Genomic DNA, 26704 nt, shown 5'->3' on the forward strand with positions numbered 1-26704 from the left:
ATGAGAACCTACCTCCTTTATAGCACAGGGAACTCAACTCATTGCTCTGTGGTAACCTAAATGGGAAGGAAATCTAAAAAAGAGGGATAAATGTGTATGTAGAGCTGATTGACTTTGCTGCATAGCAGAAACTAACACTTTGTAAAGCAACTATCCTCCAATAAAAAGTTTTTAAAAAATTAATGTGTGCTGTGAAGCAAATGAACATACAAGAGAGGCATCCTACTTTTGATATGTTTTTTAGGGGGTGGCAATAAAATATTATATTTTAAATTCGGCCCATATTCCACCCTGCCCTGGTCATCTGCAGGACAGTTCCTGGCTGTTATTTACTGTATGTATGCAGTGCCTCCTCCACCATCTCCATACTTTATTCTCTAATGGGATTTAGTACAATATCTGGGCTTCCCTGCAGTGTAGGAGCTTCAGAGACGCAGGTTCAATCGCTGGCTGGTGAAGATCCCCTGGAGGAGCAAGTGGCAACCCACTCCAGTATTCTTGCCTAGGAAACCCCAGGCTGCTGGGCCACAGTCCATAGTGTCACAAAGAACTGGACAGAACTGAGCAACTAAAGCACCACCACGCCACCGTGGCTTGTCAAGTTTCATGAGCAGAGAGGTACTCTGGTAAGCGTTCATGTTGACATCAGTTGCCATGGGTTTGCTTATTGAATTGGCACATTTATAATCCACAGTATACATAGAGTAAGTTAAATTGAAACAAAATTCACTATTTCTTGAGTACTCATCACATCCCTATATTCTTCTGAGTTGCTAGGATTACAACCGGGAATCAAACAGTCATAACCCCTGCCTTCACAGATCTTGTATTCTCCTGATGATGGGAGACAGACTATGAATGTGGACATTTAGATAATGAAACATGCTTTGAATAAAAATGAAGGAAAGGAAGAGAATAACATGGAAGTGAAATCTTACTCTATAGATAATGGTCAGATTTTGCTGATTGGCAGAGACTTGGAGAAAGAAAAGCGGTAAAGCATGTGGACATCTGGGTAGAGAGGGTTCAGGCAGAGGATAGAGTGAGTGCAAGGGCCCTGGGCTTGGGCCGCGTGAAGAGCAGCAAGGAGGCTGCTGTGGTCAGAGTGGCTCTTTTTTTAATATTTATTAATTTGGCTGTGCCAAGTCGTAATTGAGGCGTGCGGGACCTTTAGCTGCAGCGTGTGGGGGCTTTAGTCGAGGCCTGTGAGATCTAGTTCCCTGACCAGGGATGTAACATGAGCCCCCTGCATTGGGAGCATGGAGTCTCAGCCACTGGACCACCAGGGGTATCGCTGAGTGTTTATTCTTCATCACTGGTGTTTCAGAAAGTGTAACAGAAAATCAGGCTGATTCTTCACTCTACTTGCTCTGTTTGGTTTTGCTCTTGTTCTTCTTGTTAACTAAAAGCGTGTGAGAAAAGAGTGTTTTGGTTCTACTAAGCCTGTGTTATTAACTGGCTGTGCAGGTGATTCCAGGGTGTGTGCGTGTGTGTGCACACGCTCAGCCGTGTCTGACTCTGGGATCCCATGGACTGTGGTCCGCCACACTCTTCTACCCCTGGAATTTTCCTGGAAAAATCCTGGAGCGGGTTGCCATTTCCTCCGCTAGGGAATCTTCCTGACCCAGGAATTAAACTCAGGTCTAGCGTCTCCAACGTTGGCAGGTGGATTCTTAACCACTGCTTCGACCTGGGAAGCCCGTTTATGTATACGCTGCTGCTGCTGCTACTGCTAAGTCACGCCAGTCGTGTCCGACTCTGCGACCCCTGTAGACGGCAGCCCACCAGGCTCCCATCCCTGGGATTCTCCAGGCAAGATTACTGGAGTGGGTTGCCATTTCCTTCTCCAGTGCATGAAAGTGAAGAGTGAAAGTCAAGTCGCTCAGTCGTTCTACATATATACAAGTATGATGAAATTAGGAGAGCATTCGGGACATACATTTTTATGTTTAAACGTGAGAGTGAGAGTCATCTACCTGATTTAAAACAAACAAAAAAAACCCCTTTGTAGCCCATGATGATCTGCTCTAAGCAGTCATGCTGCAGGTGCTATGGTTTTCAGCTTCCAAATAAGCCGGAGTTGGGTAAGGGCCAGAGTAGTTAGGAATTCGAATAAGAGCTCTGATTCTTCACAGGATTCCCCACACCTGTGTTAAACTACCACAGGTGTGATCCCATTGGTGCAGACAGTTTTATAAGCAAAACCTAGGGGAGGGGGTGGCCACTTCCTGACGCCACTCTTCTTTCACACGCAGTGGGTCTTCCCCTGACCTCTCAGTAGCCAACTTCTGGGTACTATGCATCCTGAGACGTGTTGGGAATTCTTTTTTGGTTACAAAGCAAACCGTTCTCATGCTTCCAAGTGTTTCCATGTGTCAATTTCTAAGAGGCAACCTGTCGGGTCGAGAGCAGAGTGAGTGTGGGTGACTGTGCAGGTAAGCCCGCAGCGGTTCGGACAGCCCAGCCCGGCCGTGGCTGGGACCTCAGAGGACGCCAGAATGCTTGAGGTACCAGAAGTGCAAATGCATAAAACTGTGACTGCCTCAGAGTTAGACTTTCAAATACACCACGTAGCCTCACTTGGCCCTGAGAACAAAGTCTGCAAATATAAGAGCAGTGTTTGGGCTCATTCTTTGGCCACAACCATCTTATTTGAATGCCTCAGTTTCTCCACTGGTGAAATTTAAAAATGTACAGACCTTCACATGATGTGAAGAAGATGCGTTAATTAATCAGTTGCTTCTTGGAAAAGAAAGTCACAGTGACTATGGTGGTCGCCCTTGGTTGGAGTCCCTTCTCTGTGAATGACCAGCTGAGTAAGTGTGTCCCAGTAAAGTTGTTTTCTCATAAACAAGTGTTTTCAGAGCATTATAAGATTTCATGGATCACATCCTGCACCTGCTTGGTTATTTCTAAGGGTTGAACATATGGCATTTAAGGAAATTTTGTGGTAATGGCAGATTTCAAAACTAGCCTCTAGAATTACATCTCTGATTGGATATTTTAGCAAAAGCAGTCTATTCCACACTGCCATGTGATTTTTAGTCTTTGGCTTGTATGAAACAATTAGTTGTTCTCCTTTCTATTGTATCTGTGGATTTGAAGAAAACCACTTGACAGATGCACAGCAAAAGGCTGCATTTTGTGTAGTTTACTGAGAGGGATGTTAGACCATTGCTGGTGGGCTCACCCACAAAAATAAAGAGCTCAGCAAGTATTTTATAGAATCTCTGATATTCCGGGCACCGTGCTAGATGCTGGTACATCAGAGTTGAGGGGCACGGTCTTCTACTTCCTCGGAGGGGCTCAAAGTTTAGCAGGGAGGCAGACGTGTAAACTAATAATTACAAGACTGTGTAACAAGTGCTTTGTTGTTGCTGAGTTATGTTCAACTTTCATCACCCCATGGACTGTACCCTGCCAGGCTCCTCTGGCCATGGGCTTTCCCAGCAAGAATACAGGAGTGGGTTGCCATTTCCTCCTCCAGGGGGAGGTTCCTTTGGCTGAAGCACAGGGTTGCGTGAAGTTGGAGAAGTAGAAAAGGGTCGAGGATGACGCCAGAGGTTGAACTTGATCCCCAAAGTGATAAGAGAGTCACTGAACAAGCTGCAGCTATAGGCAGGACTGCAAGATCAATGAGAGGACTGTTGCATTGAGCCTGGCAGGGAATCATTAGGACCTGAATTAAGACAATGATGGTGGGAATGAAGACGAGAAGATGGGGACAAGAAATATGTAAGATGGAGAATAGATAGGGCTTGCTGAGACTTTGGTTGTAGGGGTGACTAGGAAAGGGTTCTTGGCTTTCTAAACTTGAATGGTTTTGTAAATGGTGGTGCCATTCGGGCAATAAAGGAGATAGCTGGAACTGGGGAAGGGATGGGGTGAGTTCAGATTTAAAGATGTTGAATTTCAGGCACCTCCAGGGTATCCAGGTGGAGACAGACAACAGAAATGTAAAGAGGTACCCTGTATTGGCATGAAGAGGAGGTGTAGAAATATTCAGGAGACCTACATAACAGTTGAAGGGTTTAGATGAAATTCCCTAAGCAACATTTATGAGTGGCACAGTGGTAAAGAACCTGCCTGCCAGTGCAGGAGATGCAGCAGATGTGGGTTCGATCCTTGGATTGGGAAGATCCCCTGGAGCAGGAAATGGCAACCCACCTCTAGTATTCTTGCCTGGAAAGTTCCCTGGACAGAAGAGCCTGGCGGGCTACAGTCCATGGGGTTGCAAAGAGTTGGACGAGAAGGAAAAGGTCTCAAATGGAAGTCTGAGCTCCTCTTACCTTTGGAGGGAGGGTTGGAGGAGGAGGGAGCCCTTAAAGCCACGAAACCAGAGGTGGAGGGAGAACCGAGGAGACCGATGCCACGGAAGCCAAGTGAGGTCAAAGTGTCAAAAGAAAGAGACTGATAGAGCCAAATGCTGCCAAGAGGCCAGTACGCTGAGGACTAGAAGGTTCCCTGGGGTCTGGGCAATGGTTGGTCGCAGCACACTCATTACCAGTGAGCTGGAATGGCAGCAAATTGGAGAGCAAGGGAGATTAGGAAGGGGCTTCAGAAAGTGTGTGCATGTTTAAGAAACTGAGCTGTCAGGAAGACAGGGTGGTTCCTGGTTTCATCAGGTGTTGCTGAGTCCGCGGTCAGCCTAACTGACCACGTATGGCAGGGCGTTCTCCATCAATTGTCAATTCAGCAGGCTCCTGGCAGCGTGGATTTAGAGGATGTCAAATGTTTTTGATTCAAAGTCAATCTCAGACCCCTGCCTGCCACTTTCTAATACCTCCTGCTACTCCTAAGTAGAAAAGTTTCAGACTCTCACTAGAGATGCTCTGGCCTTGGTGCTTTGAATAGGACAGGTGCAGACCAATTCCATGGAGGAATCGCTCCTTATCGTGTGACAAGGAACAGCTGGCGTCCTACCTGAACGGGCACCTGGTGACTTGTAAGAGGGTGCGGGATTGCATACCCACTCCAGTGTTCTTGCCTGGAGAATCCCAGGGACGGGGGAGCCTGGTGGGCTGCCGTCTATGGGGTCGCACAGAGTCGGACACGACTGAAGCGACTTAGCAGCAGTGGGATTGCATCCAGGCAGCTCTCTGAGCGCTGGGACCTGGGGTGAGTCCTTTCCAGCTTAGGCTTGGGCTTCCCATCCGTTATGAGTGAATTTGACTGTATGACTTCTCAGGCCCACTCCTCCAGGTCCACCAGACTTGGATTCTGCCTCCAGCGTTTGGTTTTTGTTTCCTCTTCCACATACCTCCCACGCTTTGCATGCTTCCTAGTTTTCGGCCTCCAACATGCAGTTAAGAATGAGCCTTATTGCAGCTGACATGGTTGGAAACTGGCCAGGAGATAAGAAATCGAACACGAAGAAAATCGAGGCCACTTTCTTCCATCTTCCGTCCGTCCTGGCTTTTCTGCCTCTCTGTGCTGCCAGCTCAGCTCCTCCTCTTGGCCAAAATGGGAGTTTGTTCAAACAGATGTCTGGGAGCCTGGAAGATTATGGACAGCTCCGATGGAGATGATTAAAGGCCTGGAGCCGCCAGTATAAAATCGCTGTGCTTTGACCGCCCTGCCATTGGTTAGAATACTTGCTGGTTCGCTCATTTACCCCAATAGCTGTTCATTCAGTGACTACTTCCCGAGGGCCTCCTGTGTGCCGTGATGACTGGGCTCATCTGGGGTCCCAGGGCGCTGTAATAGCGACCACCATGAACACGGAATATGCCCTAATGGAGATGATACTCCAGAGGGACGAAAGCATATCGGGAAAAGTCACACACTAAAGGCACAACTGCAAACTGTGATAAGGACTATTAAAAGTAGCAATGAGGAATTTGAACACTGGGTCCAGATTTAGACCAGGACAGCAGGGGAAGGCGTCTCTGAAGAAGTGATGTTTTGATTAATGGTAGGATGAACAGGATTAGCCAAAGAGAACAGAGAAAGCACGTGGGAAGTGGAGTAGCACTGTCTAGACCCTGAGGTGGGGCAGGGCGAGGTGGCCAGAGGATGGGGGAAGGGAGAGCAAGGGAGATGATGGGAGACTGGCAGAGCCAGTGGTGAGCAACCAGGCAAGTAAGGGGTCGTGGAAGAAGAGAAGAGTTTTGAGAAGGGGGGGTGGTCAGTGCAGCACACTGCTGAGATGCCGTTTAATGAGAGACTGAGCAGTGTCCGCTGGCTCCTTGGAGACTACTGGTCACCTTAGTGGAAGTGCGGCCACAGGAGATAGACTGGAACTGACTGAAGGGGAAATGGGGCGCGAGGTGTAGAGGCAGCCTCGCTGAGACGCTAAGCTACAGTGGGGAAGTCGGGAGGAGAAGGTAGGAATGGGAAGGAAATGTGGGATGAAAGAAAGGGTTTTGTATTGTTTCTTGTTTGCTTTTGGATGAGCAGTATTCAGCAATTTCAAAAAGACCGGAAAGATCTCACGGAAAGAGAAAGGTTAAGATACAGGAGACTGTGAGGGCATGGGGTCCCAGCAAGGGGGCAGAGATGGGGTCAGACGAGGCATCATCTCCATCTAGCCAGAGACGTGGAATGGTGGTTTAGGGAATTCAGTGGCAGGAAAATGAGGACCTTCCACATTGATGCCACCTGTGAGGCAACGTCCTCCCTGAGCTGGCTGGCAGGAGGGGAAAAGGCAAGAGCTGACAGCTGCAGAGAAAGGCAGAGGTGGGAGCCCTGCTCCCCCCATGCTCCCCACCTCCGATGGGGCAGCCTGGCTTCCTGCACCTGCTGGCAGGGCTCCTGTCTACTCACCGTCTGCCCCACTCATCGGGTCAGCATTGTCAATATATAAGGAAGGTCGTTTTGATTTTGTTTCCTGGGGTTTAGTCCCATATTGCACCACTTGATGTAATTTCCTTACAAATCAAGAGTATTCTACCGTGGGAGCAGTGCATTTGCTCTGGTGATTTTTCTTCCCTGTTTTGCATCCAGTTAATTTCATGATGCCCCCCACTCTGTGTTCTGACTTTTTTTACCCTTGAAGTTGCATATACCCTTTCGCCTGCTAATCTGAAAAGCACACAGTTTTGTGTCTTTTCTGGTTGTTTTGTGTAACTACGTCTCACAGTTAAGTCTGCCTTCCACCCCAGTTTTATAGAACACGTTTTGAAGCTGGACTCTTTGATGCAAGCCCTCTTGTGAAAATACTCACATACTTTGCCTGTGTAGTTTTTGGCTTCTCCCTCATCCGCTCCTGCCTCCCTGTGATTAGGAGCTTTGAAGAAACACTTACAGTAGGAACTAGAAAGTCCACTAGATCTTTCCTTTCCTTCCGTCTTCCCATGGCCTCACTGCTTTCTCCTCGGGGCTTTGTCTTCGTTTAGCTTCCTCTCTGTGTCCTGTGCTTGCACTCTTCAGATCCCTGTCTCTCTGCTCCAAGCCCCCGAGTCTTCACCTTCCTTCCAAGGACAAGGAGGGGTACCTTCTTGGAGACACGAGTCATCTCTTTTGCAGTTCTTAAGTCCTTACTGAGTAGCTACAGGGATAATGAAGGATGAGGAAGGGAGTAAACACGTAGTGAGAATCTCCCTGCTAGGTGCATGCTTTCTGCTCTGTGAACCGTGATGGTCATCCTGCTCCAGAGAGCGTTGGTCCCGGTGAGTAGACAGATGGACAAACCCCAGAGATGTTTGTGACTTCTTGAGACGTATTTTAGAGCCAGGAATGGAAACTGTCCTTCCTGGCCCAAAGTTCAAGGGGGCGGGAGGTTATCATTGCATCTTCTGGACACTTCATGAAAGAGAGGCCCCATGAAAGTCCTTGACTTGCTTCAGATCTTACACTTGCTCTGATGTGAGGGTGGCTCCCTGGCCATCGGGAGTGTTTAATCCTTGGGTCCAGGCAGGAATCTCCTTCACCACTAGGTGGCGATGTAGCAGCATCACAAGTAGTCCTCATGCACATGGAAACGTAGCCTTCTAGGACTAAGGCGTTCGAACATTTTTTTTTTCTCTTTAAATAATTTCCTAACATAAAACTAACCATTTTAAAGTGACAATTCAGTGTCATTTAGTGTATTCACAATGCTGTGCAACCACTACCTCTATTGCTCTACAGTAAACCCCGTTAAGTGTTAAGCAGATTCTTAACTGGGGAATTCTCCCCAGTTCCCCCTTCTGTATCCCTGGCAACAGTCAATCTGCATTCTGTCTTGATAGAGTTGCCTATTCTGTGTGTTTTTCTAAATAGAATCATACAGTATGTGATCTTCTGTGTCTGGCTTCGTTCTCTTAATGTGATGCTTTCAAGGCTTATCCATGCAGCAGGTGTCAGTACTTTGTTCTTTTTTATAACTGAATAATATTCCACCGTATGGATATACAGCAGTTTATCTGTTCATCCACTGATGGACATCTGGGCTCTTTCCACCTCTGGCCATTGTAAACAGCGCTTCTATGAACGTGTCCTTGAGTCCTTGTTTTCAGTTCTTTGAGATATCTACCAAGAAGGGAATTGCGGAGTCATTTGGTAATTCAATTTTTAACTTTTTGAGGAACTCCTAAACTTTTGCATAGCAGCTGAACCATTCTGCATTGTCATCAGCAGTGTATAAGATTCTATTAACTCTTTTGACCATGATGCATGAGAATATTTTACATATTTTATATAGCAACCCATTGTTCACAAGTGTGTATGTATATATCATATACAGATGTATATATGTGTGTGTGTATATATATATATATATATAAGTTTTATGAAATTGTGCTCACTTTATTACTACATGATGCACTCAGTGTTCTTCCTGTTCTGTTTTATTTTAATAGAAAAACAGGATGGTTTCAATCCACTAAATTAGTTCCACAACTCAAAGCAAAATGAAATCTTAAAAGATTAGCTATTAAGATCAGAGTACTATTCCAAGTGTAAAAAATAACTTATCTCCTTTCCATTTGGATAGTCAAAGAATTTAGGTCATCCATTAATTTATCAATGCACAAGTTTGGGGGAGAAGCTTATTTAACTTATGAAAATGACATTTTATATAGTATATTCTTGAACATGGACAGTTTAGATCATTTTCAAAGATGAGTTGTGTTGCATGTACTTGACAATGTGAGGATTGTAATTAGATGGTATTCTATAGTCAAGCAATAAATCTGAGTGTCGTACCTGTGGTTTCTAGGAAAAGTCCTGTGATACAGGTGATTTTCACTTATTAATAGTTCTTTATGTATCACTTGAATTTTTCATAGTAGAGATACTGCAGGGTGCAGTGGGGATGACAGGAAGAACAAGTGGTAGTAGAGCGAGAAAGAAGTACTATCAAGAGAACTGGAAGAAAAGCGTGAGAAGCTTATCTAATGTGCAGCAATACTTTATTACCGTCTTTAAGAATCACCTGAAACTGAGCTCTTCTGGAAGATCTGGTATTTTGGGAGCAGTGGAGGCCAGTGGTTAGAGGAAATTCTGTTATAAGGAATGAAGGACGATACAAGCAGGTCCATGGATACGACTGAGGGGGTTGATGGCCTGAGATGGGAAAGAACTCCATATTACTTCTCATTAACCTCTAAGTGAAATCTGCTGTTTTCTTCAATTACCAGGATAGGCAATAAACCTAGTATTAGCAGTACCTTCGACTTCACTACCAATTGAAACCAGAGATTGTTTCATCCCATTACAGTTACTTTAGGTCGATTTCAGTGTTGTTTATGTTCATTATTTAAAAACCTTAACTATTAAGCTCATCTCTCAATTGTGTTCAGTAAGCTATTAAGGAAATGGATATATACAATACCATAATTTAAAATAATTTGATTTTTAAAATAATTTGATAGCTATTTTGAAATAACTGATTCTCCCTTTTACACTGCTGCTGGGGATGTAAATTGGTGCAGCCACTGTGAAAAACCTCCAGTATGGAGGTTCCTTAAAAAACTGAAAATAGAGCTACCATATAATCCAGCAATTCTACTCCTGGGTGTATATTCAGAAAAAAATGAAAACACTAATTAAAAAATAACTAGTTCCCTTATAAGCCCTTGTCTTTGATCTCATGTAAACACATTCTGAGGTGTCACTGGGCTTTGCCAAAGGGATCTGTGCCCCCCAAATAGTTCAGAACCCCCTAGAGCTGTCTTCCCAGTAAGGGAGGCAGTACCACATGCTGTTCCCAAGCACGGGGACTGTCGTGGCTGGTTCAAGCTGAGATGCATTATAAAATACATAACAGATTTCAAATATTTCATGCAAAAAGAGAAAATACTTCACACGCACTTTTTAGTGCACACTGAATGATAATATTTGGGTGTGTTGGGGTAAATAAAATATATTGAATCTCAACCATTTATTTTTAGTTATTATAAATGTAGGTACTTTAAAATTTTAAATTGCTTATATGGACATCACCTGCCTTGTATCAGATGTGAGCTCCAATCCTGGCTCGATTCACATAACCAGCCATTATCTTCATCGTTGTTGTTACTCCAGCATGTCCTAGCTGTCAGACCCCCATCTGTTGGCATTTCCTCATCTCTAAGAGTAGATGGATCTTCCCGACCCAGAGGTTGAACCCGCGTCTCCTGAGGCTCCTGCATTTGCAGGCAGATTCTGTACCATGAGCATCACCCGGAAAGCCTAAAGAACCAAAGGGGAGAGTATTGCTACGTTCATTCCAGAGTCAGCCTTCTTTTTAATACATTTCTTATTATCAGAAATGCCCACCATCTTCTTATCTCACCCAAAAGTCCAACGGAAGCCCCACAGTCTTTACCCTCCTCCTTTACTGTTCTGCTACTCAATATTGTAATGAGCAAAAAAATTTAATTATTTACATGAGAGTAACATACCAAGATGATGACATAAGAATTCATAGGCAAAGCGATATATATATTTTTTTAATTTAAAGAAAGAGAGAAAGAGAAATACCAAGGGATATTCCCTTGGAGATTAAAGATGGAAATAAGTCTTGAGGTCGGGTGGAGTCCCAGGCAGACATTTGCCACTCATCCTGTATTTATCCAGAGAGGCTGAAGTGGCATTTGGAGAAGACCCAGGCAAACCACCAGCAGATTCCTGGAGTTTGGAAATGGCCACTTAAACAGCAGGACAACCCTGGTGTGTCCCTAAAGTAAAAAATCCAGCAGGCTTTGTTCAGTAGCTTGAGGGTGACTGTTTAAGAGAAAAGGGGTGATGAGGGACCTCCCACCCTCTTGTTGGGCTGATCCATCAACTGATGGAACTCTGAGCATCTTAACACTGGTGCCCTGGGAATACAAAGCCCTTTCATCTACAGGACCTCCTCTGAGATCATGAAACAACTTTGTGTAGACAGCAGATGCTCGTGTATCACGTTTATCTTATGATGGGAGGGGACTAGCTCAGACACACAAGTGGCTCACAGTGGTGGTAAACGGGGAGAGGGGCTGACCCTGGGTTTAGGTTTCTCCATAGCTAACACCGTGAGGGTCAGATTCACGACCTCCCACCTCTGTTACCCTGGGCTTCTCAGAGTGACCTCACCCTCCCTGATCGTCTGCAAAGATCATTATTCTCCCTTCTGGCTCCCAAGTATTTGTATCTGCGCTCCCCACCGGCCTGTTAGTTAAGCTGCTCCCTTCCATCATTCAGCCAGTTTCTAACAGCCCCACCCTCCTACACAAAGCGCTGCCTGTCTGGTCGGAGCAGGGTGGCGATTTCCCCACCCTTTCTAAAAACATGCCTTGCGAGACTCTCTCCATCCTCCAAAATACACTCAACCCTTCACAGTTACGTTTTCTACCACGTTTGAACTGAGCCTTTGCAAGGAGCATCTGCCTAATGTTGGTGTTTTCTCTCGTTCACTGCTGTTGGGCTCAGACCCCAGTGTTCCACAGGCAGGAATTGGAGGGTCTGAACCACACGGCCCCAGGAAGAGATGGTCATTTTGAAGATTTAGTCAGTGATGCTCAGTGAGGCAGACTCTTGTTTTTTAAGCTCTATTTCCAAATGAAGGGATATTCTGTATATCTTTTAATTGCTTCATTCAACTCTTCTTACTCTCAGTGGTGATAACCTGTCTTTGTGTTAAGTGCCAAATCACTTCAGTTGTGCCCTACTCTTTGGGACCCTTGCCTGCCAGGCTCCTCTGTCCATGGAATTTCCCAGGCAAGAATACTGGAGTGAGTTGCCATTTCCTACTCCAGGAGATCTTCCTGACCCAGGGATCAAACCCACGTCCCTTATGTCTCCTGCATTGGCAGGCAGATTCTTTACCACTAGTCAGCTGTAGTTTATCCCTGGTTTCCAGGATGTGTCCAGTTGTATAGTTTTATCCGTTTTCCTCTAACCTGATTAAATCACTTTGATATTGTCTCATTCATTTCACAATAGACAACGCTATCATTTTCATTTCGATTTATTTAATTCCCAATTATTTTTTGGTCCTGTGTCAGCTTCTCCTACTCTGAAGCCAGTGTGTGCTCTATATTGATATTTTTGATGCTAGCTTTATCAAAACATAGTTGAGAAGGTGAATCTGTTGCCAAAAATTCAAAGAATAAATGCCAAAGATTTACATGAAATAATTTATTGCCCAGTGTTCTGCTTTCATCATGATGTGGTTCCTCCCCATAGGATGGAGAAGCAACGGCTGGCCTGCCCAAGAGATGAGGCAGTTGGGGATAAGAACTAGCATCCTTCATTCAGTAGAGATGTGTCCAAGGTCATAGTATCAAGGTCAAAATTAGGAGCACAATAAGAATTTCCTGATTCCCAATCATTCAGCTTTTGTTGGTAGGTAACTGTAAATATGGGATGCTACCTAGAAGAAGGAACAAAATTTTAGCATATATAAAATGTAAGTAGGGAGGATATAAAAAATAATAAAAACTTCTGACTTTCAATTTCATTGACTTTGTATAGATTTTAGTGACTGTATACAATAAATGGTGCCTTTGAGGAAAAGTTGATCTGACCCTTATGACTTAAACACTCATATTTATTTTTATGCTTGAAATTGGGAATATGAGTGGGAATATTAGTTCTAGCTCTAAAAAGTACTCAAATTTTTATCACTAAATAATGGAAATAGCTTACCATACTCAAAACTTTTAATGTAACTATGAGAAGGCTGCTTTTTGGTTTGTTAAATTATCATGCTTATGGGGAAGAACCAACTTTTCTTAGTTCTCATTTAGATGGCAAATAGTGTTTGGGGAAGAGTGATGATTAATATAAATAAATTTTTTTTTACTTTAAATATTGTGCATTTTTGGTAAATAATGATGTGCTAAGCAAATGTCATTTTTCACTTCTTCAGAGAAGACTTAAATATTTTATAGCAAGTGCCATTTTTTTACTTAACAAAGGGCTTAATATTTTATAATCCTACATTATTAGCTCTTGAAGCTAGTTATATTGGAGCTGTTTGCATCTCAGTATAATTGGTACTTCAGGCTGCTGGTGGTATACAAAAGTACAGTAGGCAAGTTATCAGTGCCTTTGTGATAAAGGTCAGAGGGGGTAACCTTTCCACGTTTTCTCTTTACATGCATATCTGTCTGAACAATATTAAATACAAGTGCCTTGTGTTTACTCTGCAGAAATTGAGGTCAAATCTTTATACTTGCAAAATATATATGAACCACAGCACCTCTTGGGTTGGGCTCTAGGTTCATAATATCCAAATATGCAGGCCCTACCATGAGAGGTTAACGGGAGGAGTAAATTAGGTAAATATTGAGCTGACACTAAGCTGACCAGAACCTCTGCTCAGCTTTCCCCTGGGCACTGGAAGTTAGCAGCACTAAAATACTAAATAATACTTTTTTGTATGTGCACATTTAAGCTTTCTTTATCTTTGCAAACATTCAGCCTTCCCTTGGTAGCCAGCAGAGGTGGGTGGCTAGAGGGCTGGACCCTCTGTGATGAGCAGGGTCCCTCTCTGCGCCTTTCCCTAACCTGGCTCTGGAGTGAAGGGGGCATTTTGTGCTGGGTGTTCTGGGTTCATTGCCAGCTGTCGATGGCTACTTACCAGTTGTCATCTTCTGTGCCTTCACTTAATTCTCATAAAGAACCGTGTGATAAGCGCTATTTTACAGACAAGGAGACCCAGGCCACCAGATAGATATGCATGCCTTAGACCCACGTCCAGTTCCTTTGTTGTGTCCCCTGGTTCCATGTGAAACCCCTTTGCGGGAGAGGTGAGTGAGGAAGAAAACTGGGTTCTGCTGCTGTTTTTTAATGAAAACAATTTTAGGAGACACGATTTTCCTTGTTTATGTCTGAATCTGTGTAGCAACAAGCTGCTTTAATGAAGTTCTGTCTTGTTCAAAAAAAATGTAAATGTCTTTCAATTCATTTCAAAGAATTATTTGTACTGGAGAGTACTGGAGTGAATGTTTTCAAAACTTGTAGAATCTATTTTTGGGGAAGATTTGTATATGGGGTTGAATTTTTTTTTTTTAAGGAATGATTATCACATTTCATGTTAATGAGATGAACGTTTCTGTGGCATCACTTCCTATTTCTTTCTCTAATTTCTTAGCATAGGATAGATCAGCCCAAATTATGCATAGACCAAAATAGCAGCTTGTGATTTATGTTGATCATTTGTTCTTTAGATTGTCTCTAAAAGGTCTCTTACTTCTACTGCTTAAAGAAAAACAAAACCCTTTCTTCACAACTGTCTCTATTGATCTCAGCCGCTGTCTTGCCAGCTCAATCCAGGCGATGCTTAATTTGACTTGGAAGTGTTCTTATAAAGAAGCAACATGTATAATAGTAGGGATGTGATATATTTAGTGCTGTTTTGGAATTTGAAACTCCAGATCAAAAATTGATAAAGGAATTTTTTTCTTGCATTAAGTGATTTTCCTTTGTTTCCTCAGGACGCTGGTAAGACATTTCTCCTCTGCCTCATACATTCTGTTCCTGCATGCACACATCACTTTGTGACAGTAATTAACACGTGTGTAGCCACGTGCAGCCCTCCATAGGAAGGGGCCTGGATTCCAGTGCTAACCCAATCAACTCAATCAGACGCTTTCAAATCATTAGGTAATGGCTCTATACATTGGCAGGCATCCAGATGGTTTGCCTCACTTTGTTTTCACTTTTTTTTTTTTTTGAGCACCACACATTTCAGTCTCAAAATTGTCAGAAACGGGAAAATTAAATATGAACTAGAACAGAAACCGATTGCACTTCTTGGTTATAATCAGGCAGGATGTGAAATGCTATGGATTGTAAAATATAATCCATGAACCCTTTACCACCTTCATCTCAATGCCACCCAGCAATCTGGGGCCTAGGGTGACCACTTGACCTCTGCCTTCTTGATACATCCTGTTTTCTTAGTTCCTGCTGCACCACCCTAGGCTACCTCCAGTCCCTTAGGCATCTGGATCACAAAAAAGCACCCTTCTGGTGGGTTGGGGCTTCCCCAGTAGCTCAGCAGTAAAGAATCCGCCTGCAACACAGGAGACACGGGAGATGTGGGTTCCGAGCAATTAGGCACGGGCCTGTGGGCTGAGTGAAGGGTAGATGCAGCTCCACACCGGGCTGGACACGGCCCATTACCACCCCTTTACCAGCTTGGAGAGTGGAGTTCAGGCTAGATTTCCACCCTCACTCGCCCCACCCCTACCACAAGTCAAGCATCCCTTATGCAGAATACAACCAGTGCAAGGAATCAGATCAAGGTGAAAAATCATGGCATTCTTCTCTAGATTCCTTTTGGGTTGGGCTTCAGCCCCCAAGGAACAACTTCCTCTGGCCTAAAGCTGGACAGGAAGGCAGTGAGGAATCCTGGAGAGCCAGGGGGCCTGCTGCACTCCTTTTTGTGATAACGAAGGTCTTGGCATCTCTTCCTGAACTTTCGCTAAAGAAGCTGGTAAGCATGATTCTGGCCTTGCTTGTGATTGAAGTAAATACATAAAATTTAGAATAAATGACTCAGGCTCTAAAATTTTCCAGGCCTCAATTTTATCAGCTGTATGACTTTCACCTTTGGCCTTATTTTATGCCTCTTTAAACCTCCATTTGCTCATTTGTAAAATGGGGCTATTAATAGCACTTCATTGTCTCGGGGTGAAGATTAAATATGATAAAGTAGGGACTTTCAGCACAATATTGTGTGCATGCGTACTAAATCACTTCAGTTACGTCTGACTCTTTGCAACCTCATGGACTGTAGGCCACCAGGCTCCTCTCTCCATGAGATTCTTCAGGCAAGAAAACTGGAGTGTGTTGCCACGCCCTTCTCCAGGTGACCTTGCTGACCCATGGATTGAAACCGCACTCTAATACTTTTTAAGAAATGTAGATGGTGTCATTAATAGTTATCACAGTCTCAGGTCACTTTCTGACTCCCTCCTCTCTCTTTGATACCATTTCCCTAAGGCCTCCTGTTTTTCCTGTATTTCTGCTGCTTTTCTCTCAGCCCCCAACATCTCTGCCTAACTCGTAAAGATTCATGTTCTCCTAAGATTCTTAAAGAAGGGTTCCTCTTTTTACAGATACAAAAGCTGAAATAGCTTTAGTTCATCTTAAATGACAACTGATGTCTCATAAGAAGCCAGGGGTGACTACAGATTTTGTATTTTAAGTACCTCTGTCCAGGTGCCCATTCTGACTACATTTTTAAAATAAGTACCCCACCCTCACCTACCTAGAGAGAGGAAACAAAAGGATAAATGTCTAACCCCAGCTTGCAGCAGGTGTCATTCTATTTGATTTTCAGGCCTTTCAACAAAACAAAAGGCCTTTTCTGTTCTTTCACAATATATGCTCTCTTTAAAGGTACTTGAATGAGAAAAAGCCTACACCGGACCAGATTTCTGGTTCTAATGGACAATAACTGGGCTGTTAGTTGCTGATTCATTCTTCACAGGGAAAACTAGATGCCATTAAAAACATTTTTTTCTAAATAGCATTTAAAATTTTATGATAGCTTCCTCTTGAAATACTGTATATGAGTGGCATTCTCAACAAATTAATACATTTAATATGATAGTCACATGTATTTTTAACTACTAAAAAATATGTTTATAGTAGGATTGAAAACTTTTAAAAGACAGTTAAGATCTCTTTTAAAAGTCAGAGAAAATCTGACTTGAGTAACAGTATATAATAGCATGTTTGGTTACTGTAACTGTTTTAAATGTCTCCAACTTGCAGTCCCCAAATAGTTACCACTGGTGTTCAGAAGTGATAGACCTTAAATGGTACAAAAAATGTATTTAACCTAAGTTTAAAAGTTCTATTCTGGAGTCCCTAAGAGTTCATAATAAATGTCAAGGTAACAAAATTTAATTGTTTACTCTATGCAAGGCACTATGCTGAACACTTTCATAATGTCATTTAATCCTTCCAGCAAGTCAATGAGATCAGTACCACTATAATCCCCATTTTACAGATGAGGAAATTAAGGCTTAGTGAGGTTAATAGCTTGCCCTAGATCTTATAGCTAGAAAGTTTTGAAGAGTTTTGAGAGGCTTTGTGCTCATTAACTCCAAGGCACCCTGAAGCTTTCCTGTTCATTATTGCCATCCACAGTGGGGGAGGCACCAGAAAGGGGGGCATGGATATTAGTTTTTGTTCTCAAATGTAACAACCGGTAAATCCTTTGGGTCCTGTTTCACCTAGAATCCATATATTCAAAGTACAGGTGATAAAACGAAATTAGCTCATTAACTTGATAAGCATGTAAATGAAAACCAAGTCAGTCTAAGGAGACTTGAAGAGAAGATAGTACTGATGAATGGTTGGAATTCTTGGTGGGGTGCTTGCCTTTTGTGTAAGAAGTTTGAAAAGAAAGCTGATTGTATTGATAGTGTATTGGGGCATTTCAGGACACAGTCCTAAAGGTTCTCCTTCCTGTTGAAATTTTTAAAAATTCTCAGTCTTAGAGAAAGTATACTCTCTCCCTGCCATTTGTCAAATGAACAGTTAATCCGGGGAGTCCTATTTGCATGTTGACTTTGAGTGGGGGAGGGGCGCTCAAATTGTTTGTGAAATAATTATTAGCATAGTTTATCAATCCCCTTGTAAAATGTTGATCATAAATGAGCTGGGGATGGGGGTAGGATTTGTGGTTTATAAAATGTTTAGCCAAATCCCACCTGCTCAAACGTCGCCAGTCAAGATTAAAGTATTGACTACAGTCCCCTAGCCAAGCTATAAATAACAACATGAAACCAAGCTAACTGAAGTCAGGACACCTGATACCAAGATTTCATGGAGAAAAAAAAAGCCATTGTGCAGCCAGGAATACAGCGCGTTTGCTTATCTTTTTAATACAAATAAAAATAAGCTTTATTGGGCTCGGTGATCTTTAGAATACACAGGCTGGCCGGATGCATTGTGGAGCCTGGCGTTCTGTACTCGAGCTTACGTGGCTGGTGCTGTCCCCTTCGGATGCACACGTTGGTAGGGGGTGGGTACCCCTCAAAAATGTCAGCATTTCTGGGAGGGAGCAGCACAGAAAGGAGGGGAGGGAAAAGCCCCGACCGACATCCTGTTGTTATCAAGCTCTCCTCTTGCGGAGCGGCGGACGAAGGGCGCTTTTCAGATCCACCACCAGATCCAGGGGTGCCACTGGGCCTCCGTAGTTGTGTGGATTCCGGGGACGGACGCGAGTGGGGGAGCGCGGCCGGTGCACCCCCGGGGGCGGGGGGAGCAGCTCACCCGGAGCGGGGCTGGCCGGCGGGGATCCGCAGGAGCTGGGAGGCTCAGCCCACAGCCGAGTCGGGGACCGGACTGTGGGGGCCGAGGGGACCCTCCCCGCGCATCCCTCCTGCGCATCCCCAGCCCTGCGCGCCGGGGTACCGTGCCCCCCTCCCACAACGCACGCCGCGTGCAGGTGAGGCTTCCTTGGCCTCGTACCTGCCTGGCCGAGCGTGTGGGCGACCCGGCGGCCGGCGGCGCTGGCACTGGCAGACGCCTCCCAGGGCTAGGGATCCGCACCCAGCGAATAAGCAGCCAGTCCTGGACCCGGAGGAGGAGCGGCCGAGCATCCCTCTCCCGCTCTGCCGCGTCCTTCTCATGAGGACTCGCCGGAGGTGGACCCGCAGAGCCAGCCTCCTGGCCGCTGACCCCGCTTACATCACGAACCTGTGACCAGCGCATCCCTCCCACGCCCGGTACCTGCTCCGCGCGGCTCACGGTCCAGCCTCGGGAGCAGGCTCTTTGTATGCCGCCGACATGGCCAGCCAGCAGGATTCCGGCTTCTTCGAGATCAGTATCAAATATTTACTGAAATCCTGGAGTAATAGTGAGTAACAGAAAATAACCTTTTTTTGGTTTGTTTGTTTGCTGGGTGTTGCGTAAGATCTGAGCAATAAAAGCCTCAACTGAAAAGCATAGGCTTGTGAGCCCAGGAAGTTTTTTCTTTCTTTCTTTCTTTTTTTTTTTTTTTTTGCTTCCATCTGCTATGAAAATCAAAATGTCAGAGACTGAACTAGCCTTCTTGAAGTGCAGAGGCTGTGGTGGAATTACAGTAGATGTGGTTTGATTAAATTTTCAAGTGAGATGGCCCTTCAGACTCTTGGTGAGCGCAGGACGGGGTATTCCAGGCTGCATTTCCTGCCTTGGTGTGTGTTTAATGTGTTCAGGTTTTATCGAAATAATTTCGTGAAGTGTGGTTTAATCAAAGGGGTGTGGCAGGGCTTCAGAGTACTTAATAATTGTTTTATTAGGGTATTGTCTAAAGAAATAAAAAGTACTTAATGGTCCAAAACCTGACTCATCTTTTTTGAATATAGAGGCACTTGCATATTTATTTGGTCTCTCCCTTGTCCATGTGGTTGGTGTTCAGAATTATAATAGTATATAATATTAATGTATTATAATAGTATAACACTTGAATTAAAAAAAAACCTGATGTTTGTCATAGTCCAAATAATGTGCTTTTCTGAAACATAAACAAGTGAGTTGCTGACCGTAAAATCATTTATTAGGATATCAGAATGTTATGGCTTCTGAAGTTAGGGTTCTGACCTACTTAAAGCTTTTAGCAGGAAGATCTTTCAAAAAGACAACCTCTAAGGCATCATGGATCTGGAATCAAATTAAAATGAGGCCTTCAGGTGATCAGTGATGCCTTGCATTTTCTAAACAGTTTAAAAACAAAGTCTTCTCTATTTCACCGATCAGCCTTTGTACTTGCTTTGGATTAAAAGACTGGCTGGTATTACAGGTACTGAATTGTTTGAAATTTTAAAAAAAAATTTTTTTTCCAAGAAAAAATTTTATGTTGTATTTCATGCATACTAGTTAACCAACCTGCAGGTCCAAGAGCTGGTGATTAATTATCTCCTACATAAATGACCTGTGGACAAGATTGTTCGTGTGTAAACAAAGCCCGGGCAGGAGAACCTGTGCCTTAATTGCTTTGAGAAAAGAGACAGCACCTTCGGCCGGAAGGTGTTCAGGGATGTGCATCTCTAAATGCTATCCACAGAAACCATCTTTTCCAGGTCATTTTGCACCACTGTATACACCAAGGGGCTTGTCTGAAGCTGTTTTTCTATAAGTGGGAAGCCATTTGGGAGTAACACTGTCACCCCCAACAGCATTCCTTTGTTACAATCATAATTCATTTATCTTAGATTCATTATTTGTGTTAATACTTCACACGTAAGGATAAATCTGCCTTTGTCTAGTCCCCCCATTGATTAGTGACAAGAATTGGACATACAGGGCTCTTTAGGAGCAGTTTTCCAATATCTGGAAAGACTTACTGCGAGTTTGACATCCGTGTGTGATACTGAATCATTATTTTGAGCGCTTTAAGGCCAGATTATTTTCTTCCGTCAATTTCTGTCATTGCCTCATTAGATAGAAAATTATGTTGGGACAATCCTGAGGCCAGTGGGATTTCTTTTAAAATCTTTCTCTACTTGTCTATTTTCAGATTATTCTATTCTAGACAAAGCTTATATTCTCTGCCCCCTTCCTAAACTCTCTCCCTTCCCCTACCCTGAGCTCACATCAGGAGATGGTTCAGAATGACTGTTCATTTCTACTTTGAGAGTGTCTGGGACACAGTTTTGAATTCTTTCATTCATTCAGCAAATGTTTACTCCAGACCTACTACACGCCAGGCTGTGGAGCTACAGAGGTGAATAAGACACAGCATTTGCTCTCAATCTTAATTTCTTTATTGCACAAGAGTGAACTTGGTAATTTCTCTAGTGTGCCTTTGGGGGGAGGTCAGAATGTTTTTCAGTCCTTTCTTAAAAGAGGAAGAGGAAATACACCTTAGGCTGAGTCTTCTTTAAGCTTGTTGCAACACTGTAGCTCTCAATTTTACATGTTTTCAGTGGCCATAAAAAGAGAGAAAAGAATTTGTCTGTGTGGAAGACAAAGTGAAAAACAGAAGTTTTAGGGAGCTCAGCCTGCTCAGGGCTGAGAAGATGCACCATGGGGTGGGCGGCTCATTGGCCCAGCATCACAGTTTTGAGAGGTGAGGACCCCCCCCCCCCCCAGCCCTGCCTCCATACTGGAATGGAAAATCATGCCTCAATTATGCAGTGGGGTTTATTTATGAAAGTGCAACAATTAAAAACCAATAAAGCAGACTCTATAGCTACATCTGACTGCTTTGCAAGGTGGTCATAGGAGGAAAGATGCTTCCTCGAGCATTTACCAGGTTAAGAGTTATGTCTTTTTTTTTTTAATGGCACATTGTGATTTTGTATATACTTGTCTCCCCTGAAGAGTGAACAAGTCAATTACATCAGTCATTGCCTGATGAGTGTCTTAGGTTTTCTTTCAGTGTTCATTTTGACACTCCCTTCTTCACACAGGCGTGTCTTCTCTGTCAGCCTGCACTTTCATTTTAATGGAGGTGGAAATTCAAAATGGCCTTGATGTTTGGAAATAAAATGTCTTTTGCAGACTTCGCTGCTTTCCTTATCCACCTGGACACCTGTCCCTGTTTGCTCTTTTCCCACTCTTATCCAGGCCTTCCCCACCTGCTCAGTGATTCTCACAGGTGCGCCCCCTTGATGTCCACGGCCATGGCCACTGTGGGCCCTCCCCGGTTTAACCTGGAGTATTGCGGTGGTCTCCAACTGGTCCGCCTGACATTGAGCAGCCTGGAGGGGTGTCTGCCAGCTTTTCAAAGACTTCATCTCAGCCCTTCTTGCCCCCGAGTGCCGGTGACCACCGCACAGGACCCTCTTTGAGTTTCTTGTTTATGTTCTCCTGCTCCAGCCATAGTTAATTTGCCACCCTCTGTGTTTCAGCAACTTGCTGTCCCGTCCATGCCTATGCACACGTTGGGCCCCTAACCTGGTATGCCCTAACCTGGAACAGACAAGCTGCAGAACCAGATAGACTTGGTCCACTTATCTAGCTCCTGGGTTTGTGAGGCCTTGGACAATCAATTAACTACTCTCTGCCTCAGTTCTCTCATCCCTAAGGTGGAGGCAACAATAATACCTCACAGTAAGTGAGGCATTAAGATGTCAAGTCTTAATACTTAGCACAATATCCGGCACATTGTGTATCTCAGTAAGTGTTAAAATAATATGAATGTATTCCAATGTTTCCCCCTCTTATAAACCCACTGAAAATCAAACTTAGACCATTTTTCACCTTAGCATTGATAGCCTCAGTGGATTCTGTGAATAGTCAATATTTACTAAAACCTCTTGATTTGGGCCATTCGTTTTTCTAGATTTCCTTTTTAACTTTACCACCCCCCCCCCACCTCAGCTACTATTGGAATATGCCTACCTTCCCTAAGTATATACCTTCCAGCAATGTGGGAGATGGCCTGGGAATATTCTTGGTGGCCAAAAGTCACCTTGGCCTTCCAGGTTTGCTCCAGAAAAATGTTTAGAGCAGGTGGTTCCCAGTTGTTTCACGGAAAGGAGGACTTGCTTTGTATGGAGGCTCAGAGCTGGTATGTAGGCTTGCCCATCTATCTGAAACTTCTAACCAGCATTCCTTTGTTTCACCCCCAACCCCACCCCACCTCCCATCCCCCTGCCCATAATATCCAGTGAACATGGAGCCCAGCGGATGAAGGGGCCTTCAGGGTTCTTTCAACATCTCCCATCTTTGCAGGGCAGGGCAATTTGTATCCTTTCTGCAATGCTGACAAAACCTTGCAAACCCCATAGAGATAAGAAGCTTCTGAATGTCTGTTAATGCTTTCAGGGAATGGGAATTTTATTGATAAATAAACTGCCCTAGGGAACTGAAAAAGCCCCGGGCCCGTTTTGGAAGGGACCGATGTACATATAAAATGACTCATCTTGTTGTAGACAAACTTGCTTTAGTGGAAGATGTGGGTGTGGCATTTCTCAGATACGAGTTAGGTTGTGGTGAGAAGGATAGTGTTTCTGTCTGCAGAAATGCCAGTTAGTATATGGTCAGCTCTGAGGATGAAGAGAAGCCACATGCAAGTGAGGATTGGAAACACATCCCATTCCCTGCAGAGCAGTCTTTAGTGATCCCTGTAGATGTCGCAGGATACCACAAAGATGCTATGAGAAAGCCTTAGACAGCTCAAGGTGTTAATTTAGTTTGGTAGAGTGTTTTGTTTTGTTTTTGAGGGGTTGGGGAGGAAGGTGGGAGCTGTGCTGGGTCTTCATTGCCGCACGGGCTTCTCTCTAGTTGCGGTGCAGGCCTTCTCATTGCAGTGGCCTCTCGAGTTGTGGAACATGGGCTTAGTTGCTCCACGGTATGTGGGGTCTTCCCGGACCAGGGATCAAACTCATGTCTCCTGCAATGGCAGATGGATTCTTATCCACTGTCCCACCAGGAAAGCCCCTAAAGTTGGTTTAAAGACAGAATGCTGAAGAGGTTCTCCAGGTTGCCTGAGTCCAGCAGAGCAGTCCGGCTCAAGTGCAAACACACCCATCTGGTTCTTCTAACAGTGGGGAGCACGCGGCCCTGTTGCAGGCATCTCAAAGAGAGTTACCCCCGGGCTCCTGTTCCTATTTCACCTCAGCTAAAATAGTTGATGGTCCAGATGAGAAGTGGAACCCCAAATCAATGCCCACTCTCTCCGAGGAGAAAGAGTTGGTGTATCCTGGGTTTATGATGAAAGCAAATTTGAGGTTTTTACTTGCTTTTGTTTTAAGGGTTTATTTGTTTGGTTGAAATGCATGAAAAATCTTAGAATCTAGAGTAGCAGTAGCTGCCACAGTGCCTGAGGGCCCACCTTGTATCAGATGTTATACTTGGTAATTTCTATGTAGGGCAAACCACATCATTGTTTGTCCAAACGGAAACACTTGAGAGGGAAAGTTAATAATTACGCTGGGACACTAGATATGAGCAGGGACTGCCCTGAGCAAAGGAGGGCATATGACCACTCTGTTTATTATCTTTACTCTTTCCAGTAATCCTGCAAGGTTATGTATTATCTATATTTTACAGATGAAAATCAGAAAAGTGAGTGTTGAAAAAGTGATTTGCTCAAAGCTAGGATGGTAGTAAAGTGCCATCAGCCCCTCCCCGAATCCAGTGATAATCTCATTTTTTAAAAATCACCCACAGAATGACCAAAGGATCAAGAACACTTTGGGCAATGTAATGCTTTATAGGTATCTTCATTCTTGTTGACTGACTGAGCTACCCAGTTCTTAGCCTCTTCCTTCCCTGTGTACCTTTGAAGAGCTCTCTCCCTCTCCCCATCCACCCCTCCTCTCTTTTTCTCTTTCAAGATGGAGAACATGATCTCCTTAGTACATAGCTGTTTGAAAGAGTTCAGTTCAGTTGCTCAGTCATATCCGACTCTTTGCAACCCCATGAATCGCAGCACTCCAGGCCTCCCTGTCCATCACCAACTCCCGGAGTTTACTCAGACTCATGTCCATCAAGTCGGTGATGCCATCCAGCCATCTCATCCTCTGTCAGCCCCTTCTCCTCCTGCCCCCAATCCCTCCCAGCATCAGGATCTTTTCCAATGAGTCAACTCTTCGCATGAGGTGGCCAAAGTACTGAAGTACTGGAAGACTTAAGTATTAACAATTCTTCACTCTCATTATTAAATACAATACATAGGCAGCTCTGCACCCTATGGTCATTTCACACACATGCACTCACAAAAGATGCATATAAAAGGGTACATTTCTTCTAGTAGAATATTTTATGTTGATTTCCCCCATTTATAAAAGTATTTATTTACATACATAATTACACTCAAATTACACATACATAATTACACTCATACATACACTCAAATACGTAAGAATGTATTAATGGTCTTCTTTTAGAATTGTCCTTTGCTTGTTGAGGTTTCTCTGCTATGTTGTGGTTTTTGTTGTTGTTTTTTTTTTTTTTTTTTTGAATCAGTAGCAAACTCCTAATTGTCTTTATCAGAGAGAACAGGGAGACTATTTCCAAGGATGATGGAGATGTGTCTGTAATTTGGGTGTTTCCGCTTACCTGCATCTCTGGTCTCTGCCACCATAAACCACCCCCGCTGCCCACAAGACTGGCCACCCAGAATGATTCAGTTTCAGCTTCTTTGCCTACTTTTGCATGGTGCTTGGAGAAGTTGTCAGCAAGAACTGAAATAGTCCAAAAGGCAAACGATAGTAGGCAAGAAAGAGAGATGACCTGGATATTTTTACAATCTGGGAACCACCCAGGATATTTGAGAAAGTTGCCAGTATTTAGATGTTTCAACTGATACAACATGCAAATATGCCCTTTATTTAAAAGACATCTGTTTCAAAACAGTTTAATACCCATGACTCACTAGTTCACTTTTGGGTACAGTTCAGGGAATTGAATAGATTCCATGAGTCCTGATCATCTTATTAGTTACATCTTTATTTTTGAGCCTGGTGGGATACTTCGAATGAGCTGGGTTCAGAAATAAGTTTGAGTTGATGAGAAATGGCATTTTACTTGTGTTGGAGCTGTTCCATAGATTGACAGCCCTGAATATAATCTTTTGTGCTGGTTTGGTTTTTTTTTTGTACTAAACCTTAAATTTATTTAGTGTCTTGTAGTCTGCTCAGCACCTTCAAACACTACATTACCTCATTTGATGAATTTGATGCATTGATTAGGAATAAACTAGCTTATTGAATGTTCCTGGTTTGGGATAATAAGGCTTAATTTTCCCAAAGTTTATCTTCTCTGGCATGAGATACCCATATGGCAGCATGTAGGTATATTTTGTGAGTTTTCAGATCAAATGAGCAAATAATGATCTTAGTCTGTGGGCTTGACCTTTGCATGGGACTTTTGAAATGCAGTGTAGCTTGGCATTTATCACCTAAGGTACACAGAGGTGAGACCAACCAAAACACATCTGTATGAAAAATTCCTGAATTTATTTGTACCCTATTTGTACCCTAGCATTTCTTAGTTTTTTTAAAACACTTAAACATTTCAAATATTCCACAATATGGTGCCTTTTGGGTATCACCCACTATTTGCAGATGACCCCAGTGCAGAAGATTTAGCAGGCAGCCACTTCCTGGAGAGTGGCATTTATGGGAAAGATAGTACACAGCCTTATCTCTTTTTCTTTGTACTAATCTCACTCATTTGATAGGTCTCATTCATCATGTTCACTTCAATATTGTTCCATTGTAGAACTGTTGGCTGTATGAATAAAAAAGAATGCTGTCTCTTTGAGCTGAAATGCATCTCCCAGTTTTGGAGGAGGAATGGAAATAGCCTTTTCCATTAGAACATTTTAATTTACTCTTCAATGCTGCTTTATATTCATACTCAAAAACTTACTATCTTAGCATCAGCTTTTCTTTGTTATTACTCCAAAATGCTTTGC

The 26704-nt window shown here is 43.6% G+C and overlaps 1 protein-coding gene across 4 annotated transcripts in view; it reads left to right on the top strand.

The window, feature by feature from the left end:
- FRY (FRY microtubule binding protein) overlaps window positions 1-26704 on the top strand; it is a 321997-nt gene that overhangs the window by 58192 nt on the left and 237101 nt on the right. For 2 of the 4 annotated variants that reach the window (XM_070471763.1, XM_020875299.2), the window contains exon 1: window positions 19050-19210. The exons of the other annotated variants lie outside the window; for them this stretch is intronic. In XM_070471763.1, coding sequence (XP_070327864.1) covers window positions 19141-19210 — 70 coding nt within the window. In that variant the 5' untranslated portion in view covers window positions 19050-19140. Of the gene's footprint in view, window positions 1-19049; window positions 19211-26704 lie in introns of those variants that run through there. 4 annotated transcript variants of the gene reach the window in all.

Source organism: Odocoileus virginianus, chromosome 8 (genome assembly GCF_023699985.2).
Source record: "Odocoileus virginianus isolate 20LAN1187 ecotype Illinois chromosome 8, Ovbor_1.2, whole genome shotgun sequence".
In the NCBI taxonomy this organism is placed as follows: Eukaryota; Metazoa; Chordata; class Mammalia; order Artiodactyla; family Cervidae; genus Odocoileus; species Odocoileus virginianus.